The 19,764-nt window shown below is 37.4% G+C and overlaps 1 protein-coding gene across 1 annotated transcript in view; it reads left to right on the top strand.

The window, feature by feature from the left end:
* LOC104668995 (forkhead box protein J3) overlaps window positions 1–19,550 on the top strand; it is a 143,184-nt gene extending 123,634 nt beyond the window's left edge. The window contains exons 6-11 of the mRNA XM_030942341.1: window positions 1,222–1,323; window positions 8,075–8,203; window positions 13,093–13,267; window positions 16,438–16,854; window positions 18,763–18,864; window positions 19,234–19,550. Of these exons, the coding sequence (XP_030798201.1) occupies window positions 1,222–1,323; window positions 8,075–8,203; window positions 13,093–13,267; window positions 16,438–16,854; window positions 18,763–18,864; window positions 19,234–19,550 (1,242 nt within the window). The remainder of the gene's footprint in view (window positions 1–1,221; window positions 1,324–8,074; window positions 8,204–13,092; window positions 13,268–16,437; window positions 16,855–18,762; window positions 18,865–19,233) is intronic.
* The last annotated feature ends 214 nt before the right edge of the window (window positions 19,551–19,764 follow it).

Here is a 19,764-nt window from a genome sequence, read left to right as displayed (position 1 = left end):
ACTTTGGGAGGCTGAGGCACGTGGATCACTTTAGGTCAGGAGTTCGAGACCAGCCTGGCCAACATGGTGAACCCTGTCTCTACTAAAAATACAAAAATTAGCCATGCGTGGTGACACATACCTGTAATCCCAGCTACTCGGGAGGCTGAGGCAGGAGAATCACTTGAGCATGGGAGGTGGAGGTTGCAGTGAGCCAAGATTGCACCACTGCACTCCAGCCTGAGTAACAGAGCGAGACTCCATCCCAAAAAAGAAGAAGAAGAAGAAGAAGACCTGATGTCTGATAAATCAGTAGGGTGGCTGTAGTTAACATTAATTGTATATTTCAAAATAGCTAAGAAGAGAATAATTGGAATATTCCCAGTATAAACAAAAGATAAAGTTTGAGGATATCTCACATTTTTCATTTGATTATATGAATGTATTAAATTAGCACATGTATCCTGAAAATATGTACATCTAATATGTATCAATAAAAATAAATAGCAAAAGTTTAAAAAATCTATAACTGGCTTAAACCAGAGAGATTTATTTCTCTCCCAGGTAGAAGCCCAAGCTGATGGGTGGGTCAGAGATATAAACAGCTCTGTTCGACAAGGTCATTCAGATGCTGAGGTTCCTTCTAATCCTGTTTTTCCGGTATTTTCCCAGGATATTACCCTCAGCTATTTATGGTTAAGCAAGATCACCACCACTATATCTGTCTTAAATCTGCAATAAGAGAGGAAGAATGAATGGTGGGCAAGCAGGTTTCTTTCAAAGACATGATCCAGAAGTGGCACACATCACTCCTGCTCACATCCCATTGGTTACACTGTAGTCACATGGCCACAAATAGCTCATGAATCTGGAAAGGTAGTCTGTGGCTGGGCAGACATGAGTAGATACTGTAAAGATCTATTACTGAAAAGGATGAGGGGAGAATGAATATTAGGGGATCATTAGCAGTTATCACTACAGAAGTTTATTTATAATTTTTGTCAGCCTATCTCGCAGTCAATTAAAAGAGTTGGTAGAGAATAGCCATACCAAAGGACTTTGTAGTATCAGGTCAGTAGCATACTAAAATATAGTAGAATAGATTTCACTAGTGATTTAAATTCATTTTCAGGAAAAAAGCACAAAACTGAATGTTCGAGAATTTGATGAGATCCCTTCAAACTGTGTTAAAGTTGCTGGATATATGAGCTAATAATTATTTATTTTGTTCTTATATTTTAGGCCTCAACTCCATATAGCATAGATTCAGATTCTTTGGGAATGGAGTGTATTATTTCGGGAAGTGCCTCTCCAACTCTGGCAATCAACACTGTGACTAACAAAGTAATTTCATTTTTTTAAACATTATTGAAATGTCATTGAGTAGTACATTTAATTTGCCTTTGTAGTAATGATAGAATCCTATATGGTTCAGTTTAAAGACTATATATATTTGTTTACCCTATACATAGTAGCTTGAAGGCTAAATTCAGAATGTTTTGAGGTATGCACAGATTAGAACAAAACACCTCTCAGGAGAAATTGGAAGGTGCTTATTGAGAAGTTCTATACTTGTTTAAAAATTCTTGGCTCTCACAGTTCCCATTGGTAGAATTTGTGAGCCAGCATTTTATTGAATCAATTTGTTTCAAAATCATTAATTACCTCTCCAAATATGTGGTTGAAAAAAAGATTGTCAAATTCTGATGAGTTAACAGAGTCGAGTAAAATAAATAATTGGACAGCCTCATAGAGTTCGCTGGGATGGTGGTCTACCTATTTTCATGATATTCAAGTCTAGGAATATAGCCAGAAACAGTATATGGTCGTTTGCTACATTTTGATGTTGAGTCACAACTTTGTGATGGGTCGTTATATACCTAGTGGGATACAGGTATATATCTGTCTCTTCTTTATAAGACAGTTTCTTAACGTTACATCTCAAAACCCTGAAAAGGTTCTGGGAGGTTCATGAATCCAGTTTTGTTCATCTGTTTTCTTCCCTACTAGACCATGAATACTCCAGAGCTATACATCTCTCATACTTACGCTTAGATTCTCTTTCAGTCTTGTTTTCATTTTCTCCCTCTAGATTTCACCCTCTTTTGCTCTTTCCCTCTCTCTGACTTTCATTCTCCCACTTCACGCGCACACGTAAATGTGAACACATACACATACACCATTGCACTAACATGGCACTCCTAGGATCTTTTTACTTGCAGAAAGATAATGATTAAACAGATGACAGATTATAATCAGAGTGACATAATTCAAATTTCCAGTTCAGAAAGGAAACTGGCAGCCTAGGCATAGAGGAATGATTCTTCCCACATGGCAATCTGAAATCATTACATCACAGTCACTTAGAGGATTTATGGGGCAGTTGGAGGGTAGAGGGTGGTGGGGGGTGGGTCGTGGTAGTGGTGGTAATCCCAGGATTCCATTGCAGTTCTACCAAATCAGTTACTGTGTCATGATGAGTAGGGCCCAGAAATATGTACTTTAAAAAATGATCTCTAATGGTGACCAGCTAGATGAGAATTTCTGGTGAAGTGGATGGGTTAGAATCAGAAATACCTAATACTGCTCTGTGCAGTAGTCTAAGTGGTGATGAGGACCTAAACATAGATGATAGTGTGGTTACTAGGAAACAATTAGGAAGTAGTAATGCTGGGACTTTATGACCAAATAATGTGGATGTCAGAGGAACTGAAGATTTTGGATTTCTGCATCCAGATATGACAGACTACTAGTATTAGATTAACCTTTCTGCCTATCTGTGTAAAATACCAGACAGACATAGCCACACACCCCTCCCCACCACCTCTTTGATTAAAAAAAAAGAAGAGGGAGGTATTGGAAACTAAGACAGCCAGGACTTCAGGGGTCAGGAGCCCAGAGAAGAGGTAAACACATTGAGATAAGCTTTGTACATTTTCCTTTGGTACATTTCCAAATTCTCAGTGCATGGCGTAGGGGCTACACAGGGAGCAGTAGCGTAGAGCTCTCATTAAACCAGGGAGACAAAAATTGGAGTTTGGAGTTACCAAACAGCCAGGGCTTGCAGAGCCGAGATCCTGAGGAATCTCAGGGGTGAATTCACCTTTTTTTTTTTTTTGAGACGGGATCTCACTGTCGCCCAGATTGGAGTGCAGTGGTGCGATCTCGACTCACTGCAACCTCTGCCTCCCGGTTTCAAGCAATTCTTTGCCTCAGCCTCCCAAGTAGCTTTACAGGTGCCCACCTCTGCGCCTGGCTAATTTTTGTATTTTCAGTAGAGAAGGGGTTTCACCATGTTGGCCACGCTGGTCTCAAACTCCTGACCTCAGGTAATCTGCCCACCTTGGCCTCCCAAAGTGCTGGCATTACAGGTGTGAGCCACCACACCCGGCTGAGTTCAACTTTTTGTAAGCAGTATCCACTTAAGGCATTTGCCAACTCCTCATTGTGTATGCTAGGGCTCAGACACAAAGTAGTTTTTCGCTAGCCAAAATTCAACACTGTCACAGAACAGGAGGGACAAATATTGTAATTTATGGTCTTCAAAGGAGGAGAGAGCCATGGTAATACACCGTAGGCTTTCAACTTGATATCTGAGAAGAATTTTGTTCTAAGAGTAAGTGCAGGCCAAGATAGATCAGCCTCAACAGTTTGGTATGCTAATATTATTTCTGCCAAAAGAAAACGGAATTCTCTCTGGAGGAAGATAACATCATCCAGAGCTTCTGTAATTTTCCATAAGTGTAAGGTGTAGCATTCAGTCAAAATTTCCAGGCGTGCTAGGAGAGAGAGTTTGAAATAACTAAACATGCAGTTGGGGGGAGACAGTATAAACATTGATCGCAAAATAACTATAACTGATATGATCAAGAAAATAGATGAGTTATAGAAAATTTATCAGAGAATTGGAATTTGTATGGAAGAATCAAGAGGAAACTTGATTAAACCTGGCAGATGGGATTAATAGCAGATCAGACACATCAGCAGAGAAATTTAATGAACTGGAGGATAGGTCTATAGAAAACGTGCAGATGGAAGCACAGAGAGAAGAAAAGATGGAAAATTCAGAAAAACTTGAGGTAAATGGGACATGGGGAAAAGGTCAAACAAGGTTGTTTTTAGTGTGCAGGAGGAGAGGAAAAAGGAATAAAGAAGATCATGGTAATATATTTAAGCATGCCTTTCTGTAACTTACAGAACATGCAGACCAAATCAAAACAACAAACAGCCTCATTTAAAGATATACAATATTTGGGCTGGGTGTGGTGGCTCACCCCTTTGATACTAGCACTTTGGGAGGCTGAGGCGGGTGGATCACTTGAGGCCAGGTATTCAAGACATGCCTGGCCAACATGGCAAAAACCCATCTCTACTAAAAATATGAAGATACTATACTATATCATGTATAAGAACTTTATTACTGTACACTCCCATTTTTTTCTATGATAGAAACCCACATACTATTTGTTATTTTTGCTTTAAACAGTCAATTACCATTTCAAGAGATTTAAATCAGAAAGAAAAAATGGCTTACATTTACCCACATAGTTTACCATTTCTGGTATCTTAGACGGTATTGCTGCCACAGGCGGAGGCAGTGCCGGTTCTAGCTACTGCAAGTCACTAGGGTTCGCCAGTTTCCAGTCTCAGCCCCGAAGGGATACAGGCGCCAGCTAGTCGCCGAGTTTTTTAATTTTAGTAGAGACTTTAGTATAGCAGGATGGTCTGATTACTGACTCACATCCGCCCGTTCAGGCCTTCAAATGCTGGATAAAGGCGAGCCACGCGCCCGGCCTGGTATTTTAATTTTTTGCGTAGATCTGATGCCACCAAGCAACTTATAGTATTAGACTAATTCCCAAAAGTCACAACTTTTTTAAGTAAACAACCCTATGAGGAAAAAGTCACAACTGACCAGAAATGATGAGATGATTAGATTAGCTTAAAAAGGACATTTAAAGCAGTTATATCTGTATTTCATGGAGAAGCTAAAAGACACATTGAACAATCTGTGTAGACACATGGAATATAAACCCAAGCAAATCATAGAGAAAAAATTGCAGTGTTGTTGAGTTGAAAAACACTAGATGGGATTAATAAACAGACTAAACAGAAGGAAAAAGGAAAGATTAGTAAATTTGGAGAATACAGCAATAAAAAGCTTTCAAAAATGAAACAACAGAAAGGTACTATTAAAGTTGATGAAAGAGAAATACAATTTGCTAATATCTGGAATGAAAAAAAGGAGCTATGTGGATTCTACAGAATTAAAAAGATAATGGAAGGATAGATATGAACATCTTACGTAAATAAAGTTGAAATTTTAGATGAAACAGACAAAAATTGTAAAAAATGACTTATCAAAACTGGCACAAGAATAAATAGAAAACGTTAATACTTTCGTATATATTAAACCCGTAATTAAAAATATTTGTTTATAGAAGACTTCAGGCCCAGCAAGCTTCAAGGAATTCTTATAATTATGTAATGAAAAAATAACATTGATCTTATATAAACACTTCAAGAGAATTTTAAAAAAGAGGTAACATGTCCCAATTTATATTATGAAACCATCATAGCCTAAGTAGCAAAACCTGAAAAAAATTTTACAAGAAAGGAAATTTTCAGCCAGTCTCATGAGCATAGGTGTTAAAATCTTAAACAAAACGTTGTCTAATTTAATCCAGCAATACATAAAAAAGAACATCACAAACACAGTTGTATTCTAGAAATGCAGGCTACGTCTAGCACTAGGAAATCTATTGCTGCTGTTCTTCTGTTTGTAGTTAGAAGTGCTACATGTATACTCCACATTTTATGCGGAATATTACAAAGGCATACTCAGAGGTCATGACTTAATAAAACCCTTAGAAAGCTGTAAATAGGTGGAAATTTTTTTCAATGTGATAAAGAATATCTACAAAGCATATAGCAAATGCTATATTAAATGGTGAAATACCGAAAACTTTCTCTTTGAGGTATGGAAGAAGAGAAAGATGTTTGCTGTCAGCACTTTTATTTAACATTGTGTTGGAGGTCCTTGCCAGTTAGAAGTTACAAACAAGAAATAAAAAGCATAAAGTTTTGAAAGACAGAGTTGCCACTGATGATCACAGAAAATTGAAAAGAATCTATGGATAAAGCCTTAAAATTAATAAGTGAATTTAGCGAATTCTCTTCAGAAATCAATTTTATTTCTGCCTACTAGCCACAGATAGTTTGAAAATAAAAAGTGAAAGATAACACTTACGTTAGCATTCAGAAACATCAAATACCTTGGCTTAAATGAAAGATGAACTCTACACAGAACACTATAAAAATTACTGAAAGAAAATGATATAAATAAATAGATAATATAATTTTCATGCAGAAGACTGTTGTAAAGAAGTCAGTTTTTCCAAAGTTGCTATACAAATTTAATGTGATTCCAGTCCAGATGTTCTTTGTGGGAAGAGAGGCGATGAGTAGAAAATAAGCTGATAGTAAAACAAAAATGAGAATCCAAATGACTAAAGGTAGCTAAAGAAAATATTGAAGGCTGGGTGTGGTGGTTCACACCTGTAATCCCAGCACTTTGGGAAGCTGAGGTGGGGGTGGATCATGAAGTCAGGAGTTTGAGACCTGCATGACCAACATAGTGAAACCCTGTCTCTACTAAAAATAACAAAAATTAGCCAGGCATGGTGGCGTGCACCTGTAATCCCAACTACTTGGGAGGCTGAGGCAGGACAATCACGTGAACCCGGGAGACAGAGGTTGCAGTGAGCTGAGATCGCACCATTGTACTCCAGCCTAGGCAACAAAGCAAGACTCCGTCTCAAAAAAAGAAAAGAAAATATTGAAGAAAAGGATAAAACATGGAGGATTTATGCTTCCAAATATATAAATGATAAAACAATAAAGCTCTATTGCATGAAAAAAATGAATTTTAGAAAGGAAAGAAGGAAATATAACAAAGATTAAGAGTAGATATTAATGCAATAGAAAACAAGGCCTTTAAAAAAGGATATACACTATGTGATTCCATTTATACTTAGTTCAAAAATAGGAAAACCAATCAATAGTGATAGAAGTGGTTACCTGGGACAGGAGATACAGGATGGATAATGACTGACGTGCGTGATGACTGGGAGAGTACGTGAGCTTCTAGAGTGCTGGTCATACAGTGTATCAGTAGTTCTCAAAAGTGTGGTCTCTGGATACCTGGGTAACTGAGACCTTTGTAGAGAGTCCATGACGTCAGAACTCTTATTCATGATAATATGTATTATTTGTTTTTTCCTTTATATTTACTTTTTTTTTTTTTTTTTTTTTTTTGAGACAGAGTCTTGCTCTGTCACCAGGCTGGAGTGCAGTGGCGCGATCTTGGCTCACTGCAAATAGGCTAGTTTTCTTTTCCAAAAATACCTTTTTTTTGTTTGTTTGTTTCTAAATTAAAAATTATAATGCTTATAGACAAACTCAAGCACTGTAAAAATATACACAAATGTAAAAGTTTTCAGGAATCCTCAGCCCCTTCCAGAAAACCATTAACAACAGTTTGACAGTTCTTCATATCTAATGTATATATTAACATATTATTTTTTTAAAGTTAGATCATGTATTTATGATTTTATGAATGTGTTGAACAATTGTTTCCAATCTTCAGTATTAAAAATGCTGTGAGGCCTGTGATTTAAAAAAAAAAAAATCTTGTTTTTTTGTATATGCTTCTTTTTTATTTCTAAGATTCTGATAGAACAGTAATTTTGCTTAAAGCCTGAGCAAAAATGTATGCATTATAGAAATATTTAATAGAGTAAAAATCTATTATATTCCTCTTTCATTAAATGTTTATGGGCTAATTATACCTGGTAAATTATGCTATAAATTGAATTTCTATACCTCTAAAAGACATGTCCTTTAGTTTGAGTATTGAGAAAATTATTTTATGATGAACGTGAACTTAGCCATATGGGGCATGGAATTGGGGTGAGCACCTAGGGAAAGGCCACTGAGATTTCTTCTTGCCATATGCCTGCTCAGTTGTATTTTTGCAGAATTGCTTAAGAAGTACTCCTTATATTCAGTTGTCATTTTTCTTTTTTCATTTTAGGTAACATTGTATAACACTGATCAAGATGGTAGTGATAGCCCACGCAGTAGCCTTAACAACAGTCTCTCAGACCAGAGTTTGGCATCTGTTAATTTGAACAGTGTTGGAAGTGTGCATAGTTATACACCGGTAAGTCTTGATGAAGTTAACATGTTAATAGTTATTCATTTAGTACTTAAAACTAAACCAAACATAATTGAAATGCAAATTTAAAAATGAAGGTATGTTTTTCTCACTAATAAATTTATTAACTTTGTAAGTAGATAAAACTTAATTAGAGGAGATTGTAACTTGTGTTTTAATTTGGTACCATATTCGATTTTTAAAAAATGGTTGTGCAGTGTTAACAGATTTTGGTCTCCTTTATTCTGTCTGTTCTGTGTCCAAGAGAAAAGCCATTGGAACAGGAAAAAAATTGCACTTTAGTCTAGTAGAGCTATAGTTGGTGATATGCTGTACTTCTTAGAAAAAGAGCTTAGAAGATGTGTGTGTCAACATGGTTTCCAGCTGTAGATCTGAGAAGGGAATTCTGTAAATCCCAGAGGTTAGGGTGGCCTGGTACTCAATTGTTAACTACTCATGTATTTTCAGTTTGGATCCAGGGGGCAAAAAGCCATGCTATAAAGGGACCTGTGTGTGAGTACTCTTGCTTCTATACTAATTTGTTACCTATTACAAGAACATGACTCTTAGGGTATCTATTATTCTTTTCAAACTACCTGGCAACTGTCTTCCTCAGTGAGCAGATAATAGAGCCCAAGAGCTACACACCACATTGTTTGTCAGTATAAACTTGATCTTACCAGATCACTCCCTGTTGTTCCAGGATGAGTAAATAGGAAAAAACTTACACGGGACAAAGATATAAAGGGAGAGACCCGAAAGAAAATAACGCAAGGGAAAGAAAAACATAGCAGAATTAAAATTCACATTGAATGTAGGAAAAAAGAAAGTTGCCTCTGCAAAATTATTATTGCCCTGTGGAAAAAAGTATTATCCCACAATGGAGAAGAAAGAAAATGGAATAAAAATTATGTAAAAGAAGACAATAAATGTGGAGAACTGAGAATTGTAGTTGTCCCTGCAGAAGAAAAAGTTGTTATAGAAGCGGTTTTCAGAAGAAATAGAGATTTAAAGGGATACTGAGTTCTAGAAGAAATGAATGGGAAAAAACCTATACAGTCAGCCCTCCATATCTGTAGGTTCCACATCCACAGATTTAACCAAACTTTGGATTGAAAATATTTGAACAACAAAATACAATTAAAAACAAAAAAAAGACCCAGCCATCCCACTACTGGGTATATACCCAAAGGATTATAAATCATGCTGCTGTAAAGACACATGCACACGTATGTTTATTGCGGCACTATTCACAATAGCAAAGACTTGGAATCAACCCAAATGTCCATCTGTGACAGACTGGATTAAGAAAATGTGGCACATATACACCATGGAATATTATGCAGCCATAAAAAAGGATGGGTTTGCGTCCTTTGTAGGGACATGGATGCAGCTGGAAACCATCATCCTTAGCAAACTATCACAAGAACAGAAAACCAAACACCGCATGTTCTCACTCATAGGTGGGAACTGAACTTTGAGATCACTTGGACTCGGGAAGGGGAACATCACACACCGGGGCCTATCATGGGGAGGGGGGAGTGGGGAGAGATTGCATTGGGAGTTATACCTCATATAAATGATGAATTGATGGGTGCTGACGAGTTGATGGGTGCTGACGAGTTGATGGGTGCAGCACACCAACATGGCACAAGTATACATATGTAACAAACCTGCACATTATGCACATGTACCCTAAAACTTAAAGTATAATAAAAAAAAAAGGGGGGATTCAACTATAACAACAACAACAACAAAAAGTACAGCAATAAAAAATATATGCTGGAATGAGTTAGCTCATACCCGCAATCTCAGTACTTTGGGAGGCTGAGGCAAGAGGATTGCTTGAGACCAGGAGTTTGATATCAGCCTGGCCAACATAGTGAGACCCCGTCTTTAAAAAGTGAAATAGCCAGACACTGTGGCATGCACCTTAGGAGGCTGAGAAGGGAGGATCACTTGAACCCAGGAGTAATCATGTCACTCCACTCCAGCCTGGGCGATAGAACAAGACTATTTCTTTTTTTTTTTTTTTTTTTGAGACGGAGTCTCGCTCTGTCGCCCAGGCTGGAGTGCAGTGGCCTGATCTCGTCTCACTGCAAGCTCCGCCTCCCAAGTTCACGCCATTCTCCTGCCTCAGCCTCCCGAGTAGCTGGGACTACAGGCACCCGCCACCTCGCCCGGCTAGTTTTTTGTATTTTTTAGTAGAGACGGGGTTTCACCATGTTAGCCAGGATGGTCTCTGTCTCCTGACCTCGTGATCTGCCCGTCTCGGCCTCCCAAAGTTTTTTTTTTTTTTTTTTTTTTTTTTTTTTAAAGAAAAAAATATAGTTTAATAACTTTGGATTATATTAGGTATTAATCATCTAGAGATGATTTAAAGTATATGGGAGGATAGGTTATATGCAAATATTATAACATTTTGTATAAGGGACTTGAGCATGTGCAGATTTTGTGTTCTAGTGGGTTGGGGTTCCTGTACCCAATCCCTCGCAGATACCAAAGGACTGCTGTATCTAGATACTTTATGGCAAATTTTAAAATTTCATAAGTGGTTACCCATATAAATACTCTGACAGAATAAGTAAGTTTATATATAAAGAAACACAAATCAGACCTCCCCTTCTCTTTTTCTCTCTCTTTTTAGATACAGGGTCTTGCTAAGTGGGCCAAGCTGGTCTCGAACTCCTGGCTTAAGCAATCCTCCTGCCCTGTTGGCTTCCCAAAGTGCTAGGATTAAAGGCATGAGCCACCATGCCTGGCCTCAGGCTTCTCTTTGATACTGCTAAATGCCAGAAGATAATGGAGCATTGTATGCAGAGTTTTGAGAGAATGAGTTTATGCCCAAATTTTAATTCATATGTGAAGGCAAGAGAAAGACTTTCTTTGATATGCAGAGATGAGAGAGTATCCTGCCCTTGTTTTCATGTATCTTTCCTGAAAAAAATTATTTACCCGTGATCAAGATGAATTAAATTAAATAATAATGACAAAGTCAAGTTTTATAAAACAGTAGTTGGAACATTGAAGCAAACTCAGCAAAGATATAATGATTTTAAGTTGCTTTTTGAAGTAATTTAAGTGTAAAAAACCTTGACCAAAAGAACGCAAAGAACACAGTCCAGTATCACAAAGCATTATAAAAGGACAAATTTAAAAAGCATGTATAGAACTAGATGACAGAAGTAAGAACTAACATGTTCGTCATGCCAATAAATGTAACACGGTTAAACTGCCCTGTTTAAAGCGAGACTTTGTAGACTGCTTTTTTTGTTGTTTTTGAGATGGAGTCTCGCTCTGTTGGCCAGGCTGGAGTGCAATGGTGCGATCTCAGCTCACGACAACCTCTGCCTCCCAGGTTCAGGGGATTCTCTTGCCTCAACCTCTCAAGTTCCTGGGATTACAGGCGTGAGCCACCACACCTAGCTACTTTTTGTATTTTTAGTTGAGACAGGGTTTCACCATGTTGGCCAAGCTGGTCTCGAACTTCTGACTTCAGGTGATCTGCTCGCCTTGGCCTCTTAAAGTGCTGGGATTATAGGCGTTGAGCCACCACGCCCGTCCCTGCTGTTTTCTTTCAACAATAAGGTGTCAAATAGTCGAGCATTCCCTAAGAAACAGTGCAGTGGCAGCTGCCAATTGGGTTTATCACACCTATATAGTTTGATCCTGTAAGGCCACAATGAGCCCACATGGATTGAGATAGTTTTATTACTTATACAGACAGTATAAACCAGGTTAGCATGGTGTCAGCTCCCTACATCCCACATGACAGTACTAGATGACAGAATACTCGAGTAGTAGCTCACTCTGTAATAGAGGAACAAATTCCATAGTGCAGCTAAGCAGTTTTATAACCTGCAGCTGTACCCTAAGGGAGTAAGGCAGAAAGTACCATGCCTCACTCAGCCAGGGAGGTAGATGAGAAACTGTTTCTTGGCAACCTCTTGCAAAATAGAAAGGTGGATGAGTAACTGCCCCGTGGCCATCTCCTGCAAGACATGAGGGCAGATGAGAATTTTAATAAATAAAACCACTTGTTCCAGGATAATCTCAGCGTGTTCCACCAAGGGTTAGGTCATCCTGCCATGGAGCCTTGCCTACATTGTTTGTGTGGAGATGTGTAAGGACACTAGGGTGCCAGTGGCGGAGCCATTTTCTTATGTAAAAATTCGTATTTTTCCATGTTATTGCGACTCCTTATGAGCATTATTTTTAATGGCTACGTAAGTTTCTAGTCAGTGTTCATACATTAATTTTTCAAAACACTAAACAAATGGTAGTTTACCACCTTTTCATATAGTACATATAGTCTTTAAGAAATATAGATGATTATCTTTTATTGATTTTATTTCTAGTTTTTCTGCTTTTAAAGATAAGTTTTTCCTGGAGATGAAGAGTTAGGCATATTTAAGCTCCTTGTTGCTTTGGGCAGAGCCATGCATCTGACTCATAGTACTCACAGTATTTGGGTTTGTATACTAAAAAATAATTGAATAAATGAAAGAAATGTTAGTAGTTTTATAGTTTAGTGGAGTTTGAGATAAAATAGCTTCTGTAGAAATCATGATTGAAGATTCTACAGAAAGCCTAGAAGGATTCTAGGCCTAACTCATCACTTACTTATATAATCTAAGGCAAGTTATTTAACTTTGAATTCTTTTCCTTCTGTGAAATATGGAGGTTGGGTTAGACTTCTACAGTTCTTCAAGATTCAGTTTAACTGTTTTGCTTTCTGTCCATTATGCTTTAACAGAGGATGGGAAAGCCTAAGACAGAAGAGTTATTTTCTTTGAATTCCAGTGTTGGCACTGTTTTCAGTTATATATTTTATATAACAAGCCAATTGTAATTAGTAGAGAGGCTGAATTAGTTGTGTTTTCTTTTAATGTTAGGTGACAAGCCATCCAGAATCAGTCTCTCAATCATTAACTCCTCAGCAGCAACCACAGTACAACCTTCCAGAAAGAGACAAGCAACTACTTTTCTCAGAATATAATTTTGAAGATCTTAGTGCCTCATTTCGAAGCCTTTATAAGTCAGTTTTTGAGCAGTCACTTAGTCAACAAGGTGAGTTTTCTTAAATCCTTTTTTATGACAAAGTTTTATTGGAAAAAGGTTTTTAAATTATTTCACATGGCAGCTGTTGTACTCTTAATCTTAGAATATTATCACAATAAGAATTGGATAATTATATTTTGCCCTTTGTGCCTTTAGTATGTTCTGTTTATATCATAGCACAAAAATGGCAGATAAATTTTATGTTGCATGCCTGCTTGTTTACTAGTGTCATCCAGGAGCACTGTGTTAAAGAATTCTGACACTGCATCTATACTGTATGGGAATCACCACTATAATTAATTAGTGATATCTGGCATATGAAGTGTTTGAGTGGTGAATGTTGCACCACAAGAATAGACGTGCCTTGCTTTTGGTCTGACTGGTATTAGTAAAAAGATAACTATCGGAATGTGGTAGCACCAAATTTGATTTTGAGTGTGGCACTTACAAGTGAATACATCAGCTACTAGTAAACTTTGGGTCATTGTTTTACGCAATATACGTAAGTCAGATTTTAATATTAAAAGTGACTTTAGTTAAGACGCACTATTATATCTCAACCAAATGCTAGATTCTTGCTATAATGTATTCTCGTCCCATTAACTGCTGGTTTAATTTTAATCAGAGGGTAAAAATGTCACATCTTTTCCCCAAAGATGACTAGTCAGAAATTGTTGGGAACTCTATTGTTGAAGCATTTCCTAATTACTTGTTTGTTTGGCACATTAACTATTTATACCCCATGTTTTATTCCTTTCCTGCTGCTGTGTCAAAATACCTTAGAATGGGTAATTTATAAACAACAGAAATGTATTTCTCACAGTTTGGGAGGTTGGGAAGTTCAAGATCAAGGAACCAACAGATTTGGTGTCTGGCGAGGGCTTGTTCATCGTAAATGGTGCCTTTTAGCAGTATTCTCACATGGAGCTGAGCACTGTGTCCTCATGTGGCAGACGACATGGAAGGGCAAAAAGTAGCTAGTTCTCTCCATCCCTTTTGCAAGGCCCAATCCCTCATTACCTCCTCAAGGTCCCACTTCTTAATACCATCACCTGGGGGTTTAAGTTCCAACATGTGAATTTTGGAGGGACACATACATTGAAACTGTAGCACCCCAATCCAGAAAGTTTATATGTTCACAGCAGTGAACAAAAATGAACAGAAATCCTTGTCTTTATACTGTTTGCATGTTAATACTTACTTTCAGTTAATGTTAATGTTATATACTGTTATTTATATTGATGAATACTGATCATGTGTATGTGAAATGGCTTTTTCTGGTTAGCATTTGAGTTTAAAGTAAGATTTATATGTTTTCTCAACTTTTAAGTTTTTTATCTATAAAAGTATAAAAAGGACTAATAGAAGAGTTTGCTAAGCAAATCCAGCCTTGGTATTCATAATAGAAAAATAAGGGCTTTGAAATAACAATGATGACAATTTCTGAAGCCCATAATTCCATTCCATCACAATATTAAAAAAAAAAAAAAAAAAAGCATCGATGAGAATTCTGGGTTCTAGTCCAGGTTCTGCCATTAAGTCAACTGAGTTAACTTCTCGTCTCTGGACCTTAGTGTCCCCATTTGTACAATAAAGAGGATTGGATTAGATCAGTGATTTTCAGATTGTTTTCTTCAGAGGCCTCGGCTTTTGTAAAGATCTTCGGGAATGCCGGAGGAGAAGTGTGCAGATGCAGAGGTAGACCTAGTAAGCTTCCTTCCCCAGCTTCAAAAAAAACAACTTTAGTATACTTATCAGTTTTATATATTGGGCTTCTGGAGAGATATTTTGCTTTCTTTTATTAAAAACAATTTGAGATTGAAAATGTTGATACGGATCAGACCTTGGTTCCCTTGTAAAATGCTAGGATTTTATTAAAAATTGATAAATTACTGCTTTCTTTGATCTTACAATAATAACCCTATAGATTCCTTATATGTGACTATTTTCTAGGGCCCAGGCAAGAACTTTTATTAACTCTTCTGCCTGTAAAACTTGGTAGCTTTTAAGATTATCTTGCAGTGTACTCAGATACAGTTTTACTACTAATTACAAATATGAGAATAATTTTATCTTTTTAAAACTTGGTTATTTTATTGATTGATATTATCTTGTGGTATTTTTTTTTCATTCAATAAAATTATTTTTATGTTTGGTTCAGCATAACATTGCATGGGCCACCCTTTGGGATTTGAAAATAGTCTAGTTACATAGAACCAAATGTTGCAGTAAGATTATCTAACTACTTGCAGACCAAACAAAAATTATCCTTAATATTAAGCACTTTTGGCTTAATCATCATCATGGCAGCTAACATTTATAGAGCTCATCCTGCAGCTTATACCTTCACTATGTAGAAAGTAAAAAGTTCCTCTTCAAAAGTTTCCCTTCTTGTTAAAGAATAAATCATAAGTGTTAGAAATAATAGTTTCTTTTAAAAACAAACTACCTTTAAGCCTCCTTACTTTATGCTAATAACTCTTTGTTGGGCCCTATCCTATGTAGCTGTTTAAACATGCTCACAGGCACCTAGTACATTCTATATCCTTGTACCTTAACCAAAATATTTGTGCTGGAAGTGCTCACAGGCACGTTCCAGCTCGCAGCCTATGCCCCTTCCCTATTTGGCATAAACAACATCTTCTTTTCCTTTGTCTTTCCATTACTTTTACCTGTTTGGAAAAGTTTTAAACTGTTAGCCAATCGGGTTTTAGTTTAGATTGTGCAATCTTCTGTCAAAGCCTTGGTCTTTATGCCTACAGAGAACCATCCTGAGTGTGACCCCGACACCTTTCCCACTTTCCCCCTAACGTTTACTTATCTTTCAAGACTCAATTCAGGCACTGTCTTTAAAACAAAGGCTTTTCTATATATTGAGCCTCCTCCTAGCTGAACAGACAAGGAGCAGTTTTCATAATCCTCTGTATACTTTAGTTTTAGTACTTACATTGTTGGTCATAATCTTGTCTTTCTCTTCCGCTCAAGGGTGGAGAATTGTATTTCTTCTCAATAACCACAGAGCCTAGTTTGTAGTGGATGTTGCATTAGCACTTGTTAAATTGAACCAGTGTAGCTCCCTGGCATCATATGCTTTTATGTTAATAATTTTACAGACGTTTGTCGTAAAATACAGCTGAAATCTGACCATAAACGGTCTTGCTCTCTCTGACTGTTTTTAGGTTTGATGAACATCCCTTCTGAATCTTCCCAGCAGTCCCACACTTCATGTTCCTATCAGCACTCTCCCAGCAGTACAGTGAGCACTCACCCACACAGCAACCAAAGCAGCCTGTCCAACAGTCATGGCAGTGGCCTCAACACCACGGGCAGTAATTCGGTTGCACAGGTCTCACTATCTCACCCCCAGATGCACACACAGCCATCTCCACATCCTCCCCATCGACCTCATGGTTTACCACAGCATTCACAGCGTTCCCCGCACCCAGCACCACACCCACAGCAACACAGCCAGCTCCAGTCTCCTCACCCCCAGCATCCCTCTCCACATCAACACATACAGCACCATCCGAACCATCAGCATCAGACGTTAACACATCAGGCACCCCCACCCCCACAACAGGTATCCTGTAATTCTGGTAAGTTTTTGTCTCCTGGCTTGTGTTTGGCTAACTGTGAATTAAGATCTGTCCTTTGTTATTTGGAGCTCATGTAGTATTTGCTACCAAAGCCTCTTTTCATCTGTTTCCTTTTGTGTTTCCTTGCTATAATATAATCCTATAGTTGTAACTCATTTAATTCATAGACTGACCTGGCGATTTTCTTGATTAAAATTTATTGTGGCAACATAGGCAAACTCAGCAACCCTTGCAGGTTTTGATTTTAACTGTTGTTTGTAATTTAGATACATTATCTTACATTATCCTCCCAAATCAAGTATAGATGACCACATTTTATATATAGGAAAATGCAACTAAAAGAATTTTAAGTAATTTGCTTAAGATCATACTGTGGTAAGTGGTAGAACTGGGGTTTGTATTCTGACATGTCTGACTTCAAAGCTTATAACACCAATTATTCTAAAAGAACTAAAATTAGCAGACATTTACTAAGTGGGTAGGGTTTGCTTATCCACTCTCTGCAGAGTTTGCTTTATTTCATTTGCCAAGTCAGTATTTATTAAAGGAGCCTCCTCTTCCTCTTACCCACAACAACAAATTAGTCATGGCAAGTGTCCTGGTTCCTGGTCATAATTTCATTTCAGTTAACCTTTTTCCTACCCTGACCTTTTGACTACCTGAGTTGCGTTTACCTCAGGAGATCGGGATTCTAGTACTGCTTTGGCTGTTGTATTACTAAGTGACTTAAATCGTATAATTCCTTTGAACTTTGGTTTCCTTATCCACGAAGTTCTTTTTGAACTAAAGGATCTGAGTCTGGTAGACTTGCATGTTCGTGGCTCATTTGGGTATTAGTTTAATCCCCTCCCACCCCGTAACAAATTTCTTCCTAAATTATGACTTGCTTCATGGCAGGGTCATGTTGTCTCTAGTTGATTGTTTATTTTAAAAATCCATAATTGACAGAATTTTGTAATCAAGTAGCCAGTAGTTGATATAGCCAAGAGATGCCTTGATGTGGCAAAAGCAAACCAACCAACCCTTCTTATTGGTCTTTATCTTCATCCATCCAGGGATGATCCTAGAAACAGAGTGGCTTGACAGCAGTCACTGAATGGAGAATTTTCTTCCTCTATTCAGCACTGCTGTCTCATTGAGGGTAACTCTTGCTGCATGGCCTCTGACTAATGACTGGTTTTGCTGACATACAGATTATGGAGTCTTAAACTCTTCTGATGTCATACCAGAGGATACCATTTCTAACTAGAAATGCCCTGACGTGGATTCATCAGCATTTCTTACAGAGATCTCACTCCTCTTCCTTCGCTAACTTGGCAGGGGGACTGTGTTAAATTTTTTTCTCCTGAGATTGCCTTGGAAGAAGCGTTTACTCTTACTGTATGATCTGATCCACCTGCCTTAAGTCATTGCATTAAATTGCACTGTGTATTGCCTCTAAATGAGAACCTGCCTCTCTAAGTTCTTTTAAGGTCATAGCAAGACAGGAAAATGAACTTTATATAGGGGAAAATACAGATTTGCATGACATTTCCCACCTGTTCATTTATTGGTACTGTAATGTAAAGAGCAGTCTCAGGTTTGATATTACTAGATGATGTGGCAGTTTGGAAGCTGCCAGACTGGAGGTTAGAAGACCTGGGTTCGAGTCTTAGATTCATCATGATAACCTTGCTAAGTTATGTCACCTCTCTGCTTCAGTTTCTTTTATTTGTAAAATGGAGAGAAATAATACCTTTCTGCCTGTCTCACAGAGCAGATTGCCCAACACATGATATAATGAGTACAAATCCCCTTGTAAGACTGGACAAGAATCAGCCAATTTCAGGAATAGGGGCCAGCTCATCGTTTTCCCTTACACCCTTTCACCATCCAGGAATTAGACTGTTGTCAATATTACTTTTATAGGTGTTTCAAATGATTGGTATGCGACACTTGATATGCTAAAAGAAAGCTGTCGAATTGCCAGCAGTGTTAATTGGTCAGATGTAGACCTTTCACAGTTTCAAGGTGAGTGTTGGTCTTTTTGACATATAACCAAATACACATGATCTGTTTCTCTGCTAGATTATAACTTTCTTTGTAGTAGAAATAAACATCTTATGTAGCATTTCTTTTGCAGTTGGTAAAATTCATAATGATTTTGGCCAGTTGGTATAGCAGAGGGTCACAGACAAGTTCTGAAAGAAATGTGGCCACATTTAAAATAATTGGGCTTTGAATAACTTAAAAAGATCATTCTTCATTGCGTGGGCAAATCACTGCCATAAAATGGAGTGAGTGGAAATTTTGAGGGCTGAAAAAAATTGTATCTTGCTATTTTCCTTGCAATGTTTATTGCATAACTGTGCTAACGTATTTTTAATGCTTTCCTCATAGGTCTGATGGAGAGTATGAGACAGGCAGATCTCAAGAATTGGTCTTTAGATCAAGTTCAGTTTGCCGATCTCTGTTCTTTCTTTAATCAGTTCTTTACACAAACTGGCCTTATTCATTCACAGAGTAATGTTCAGCAAAATGTTTGTCATGGTGCCATGCATCCAACAAAACCTTCCCAACACATTGGAACAGGTATGGGATTAGTTATCTTCTTGATTTTTCTCATTTTCTCATTCATACGAAATGTAGTAACTGTCTTAACCACTTGGTTTGCTGCTAATGGTGACAGTGGATCTGTTACAAATTTTTATTTATAAGAAATGAATGAAAGCAAATAATTTATATGTAGGGTATATCTTAGAAAAAATTGAGGTAAAGAGACTGTATGTTCTTCTGTTGTGATTTATATGATTGCTTTATTATTTACAGTTAACTTGTCATTAACCTTTTACTAAGTTATCAAACAAGAATTAAATATCTTGGAGATAACTTATGTTTTTATATGACGTAATTATGAAATTATATTAATTT

Source organism: Rhinopithecus roxellana, chromosome 12 (assembly GCF_007565055.1).
Source record: "Rhinopithecus roxellana isolate Shanxi Qingling chromosome 12, ASM756505v1, whole genome shotgun sequence".
Lineage (NCBI taxonomy): Eukaryota > Metazoa > Chordata > Mammalia > Primates > Cercopithecidae > Rhinopithecus > Rhinopithecus roxellana.
Note: the sequence above shows the minus strand (reverse complement) of the source record. Positions and strands in the feature narration are given on the sequence as shown.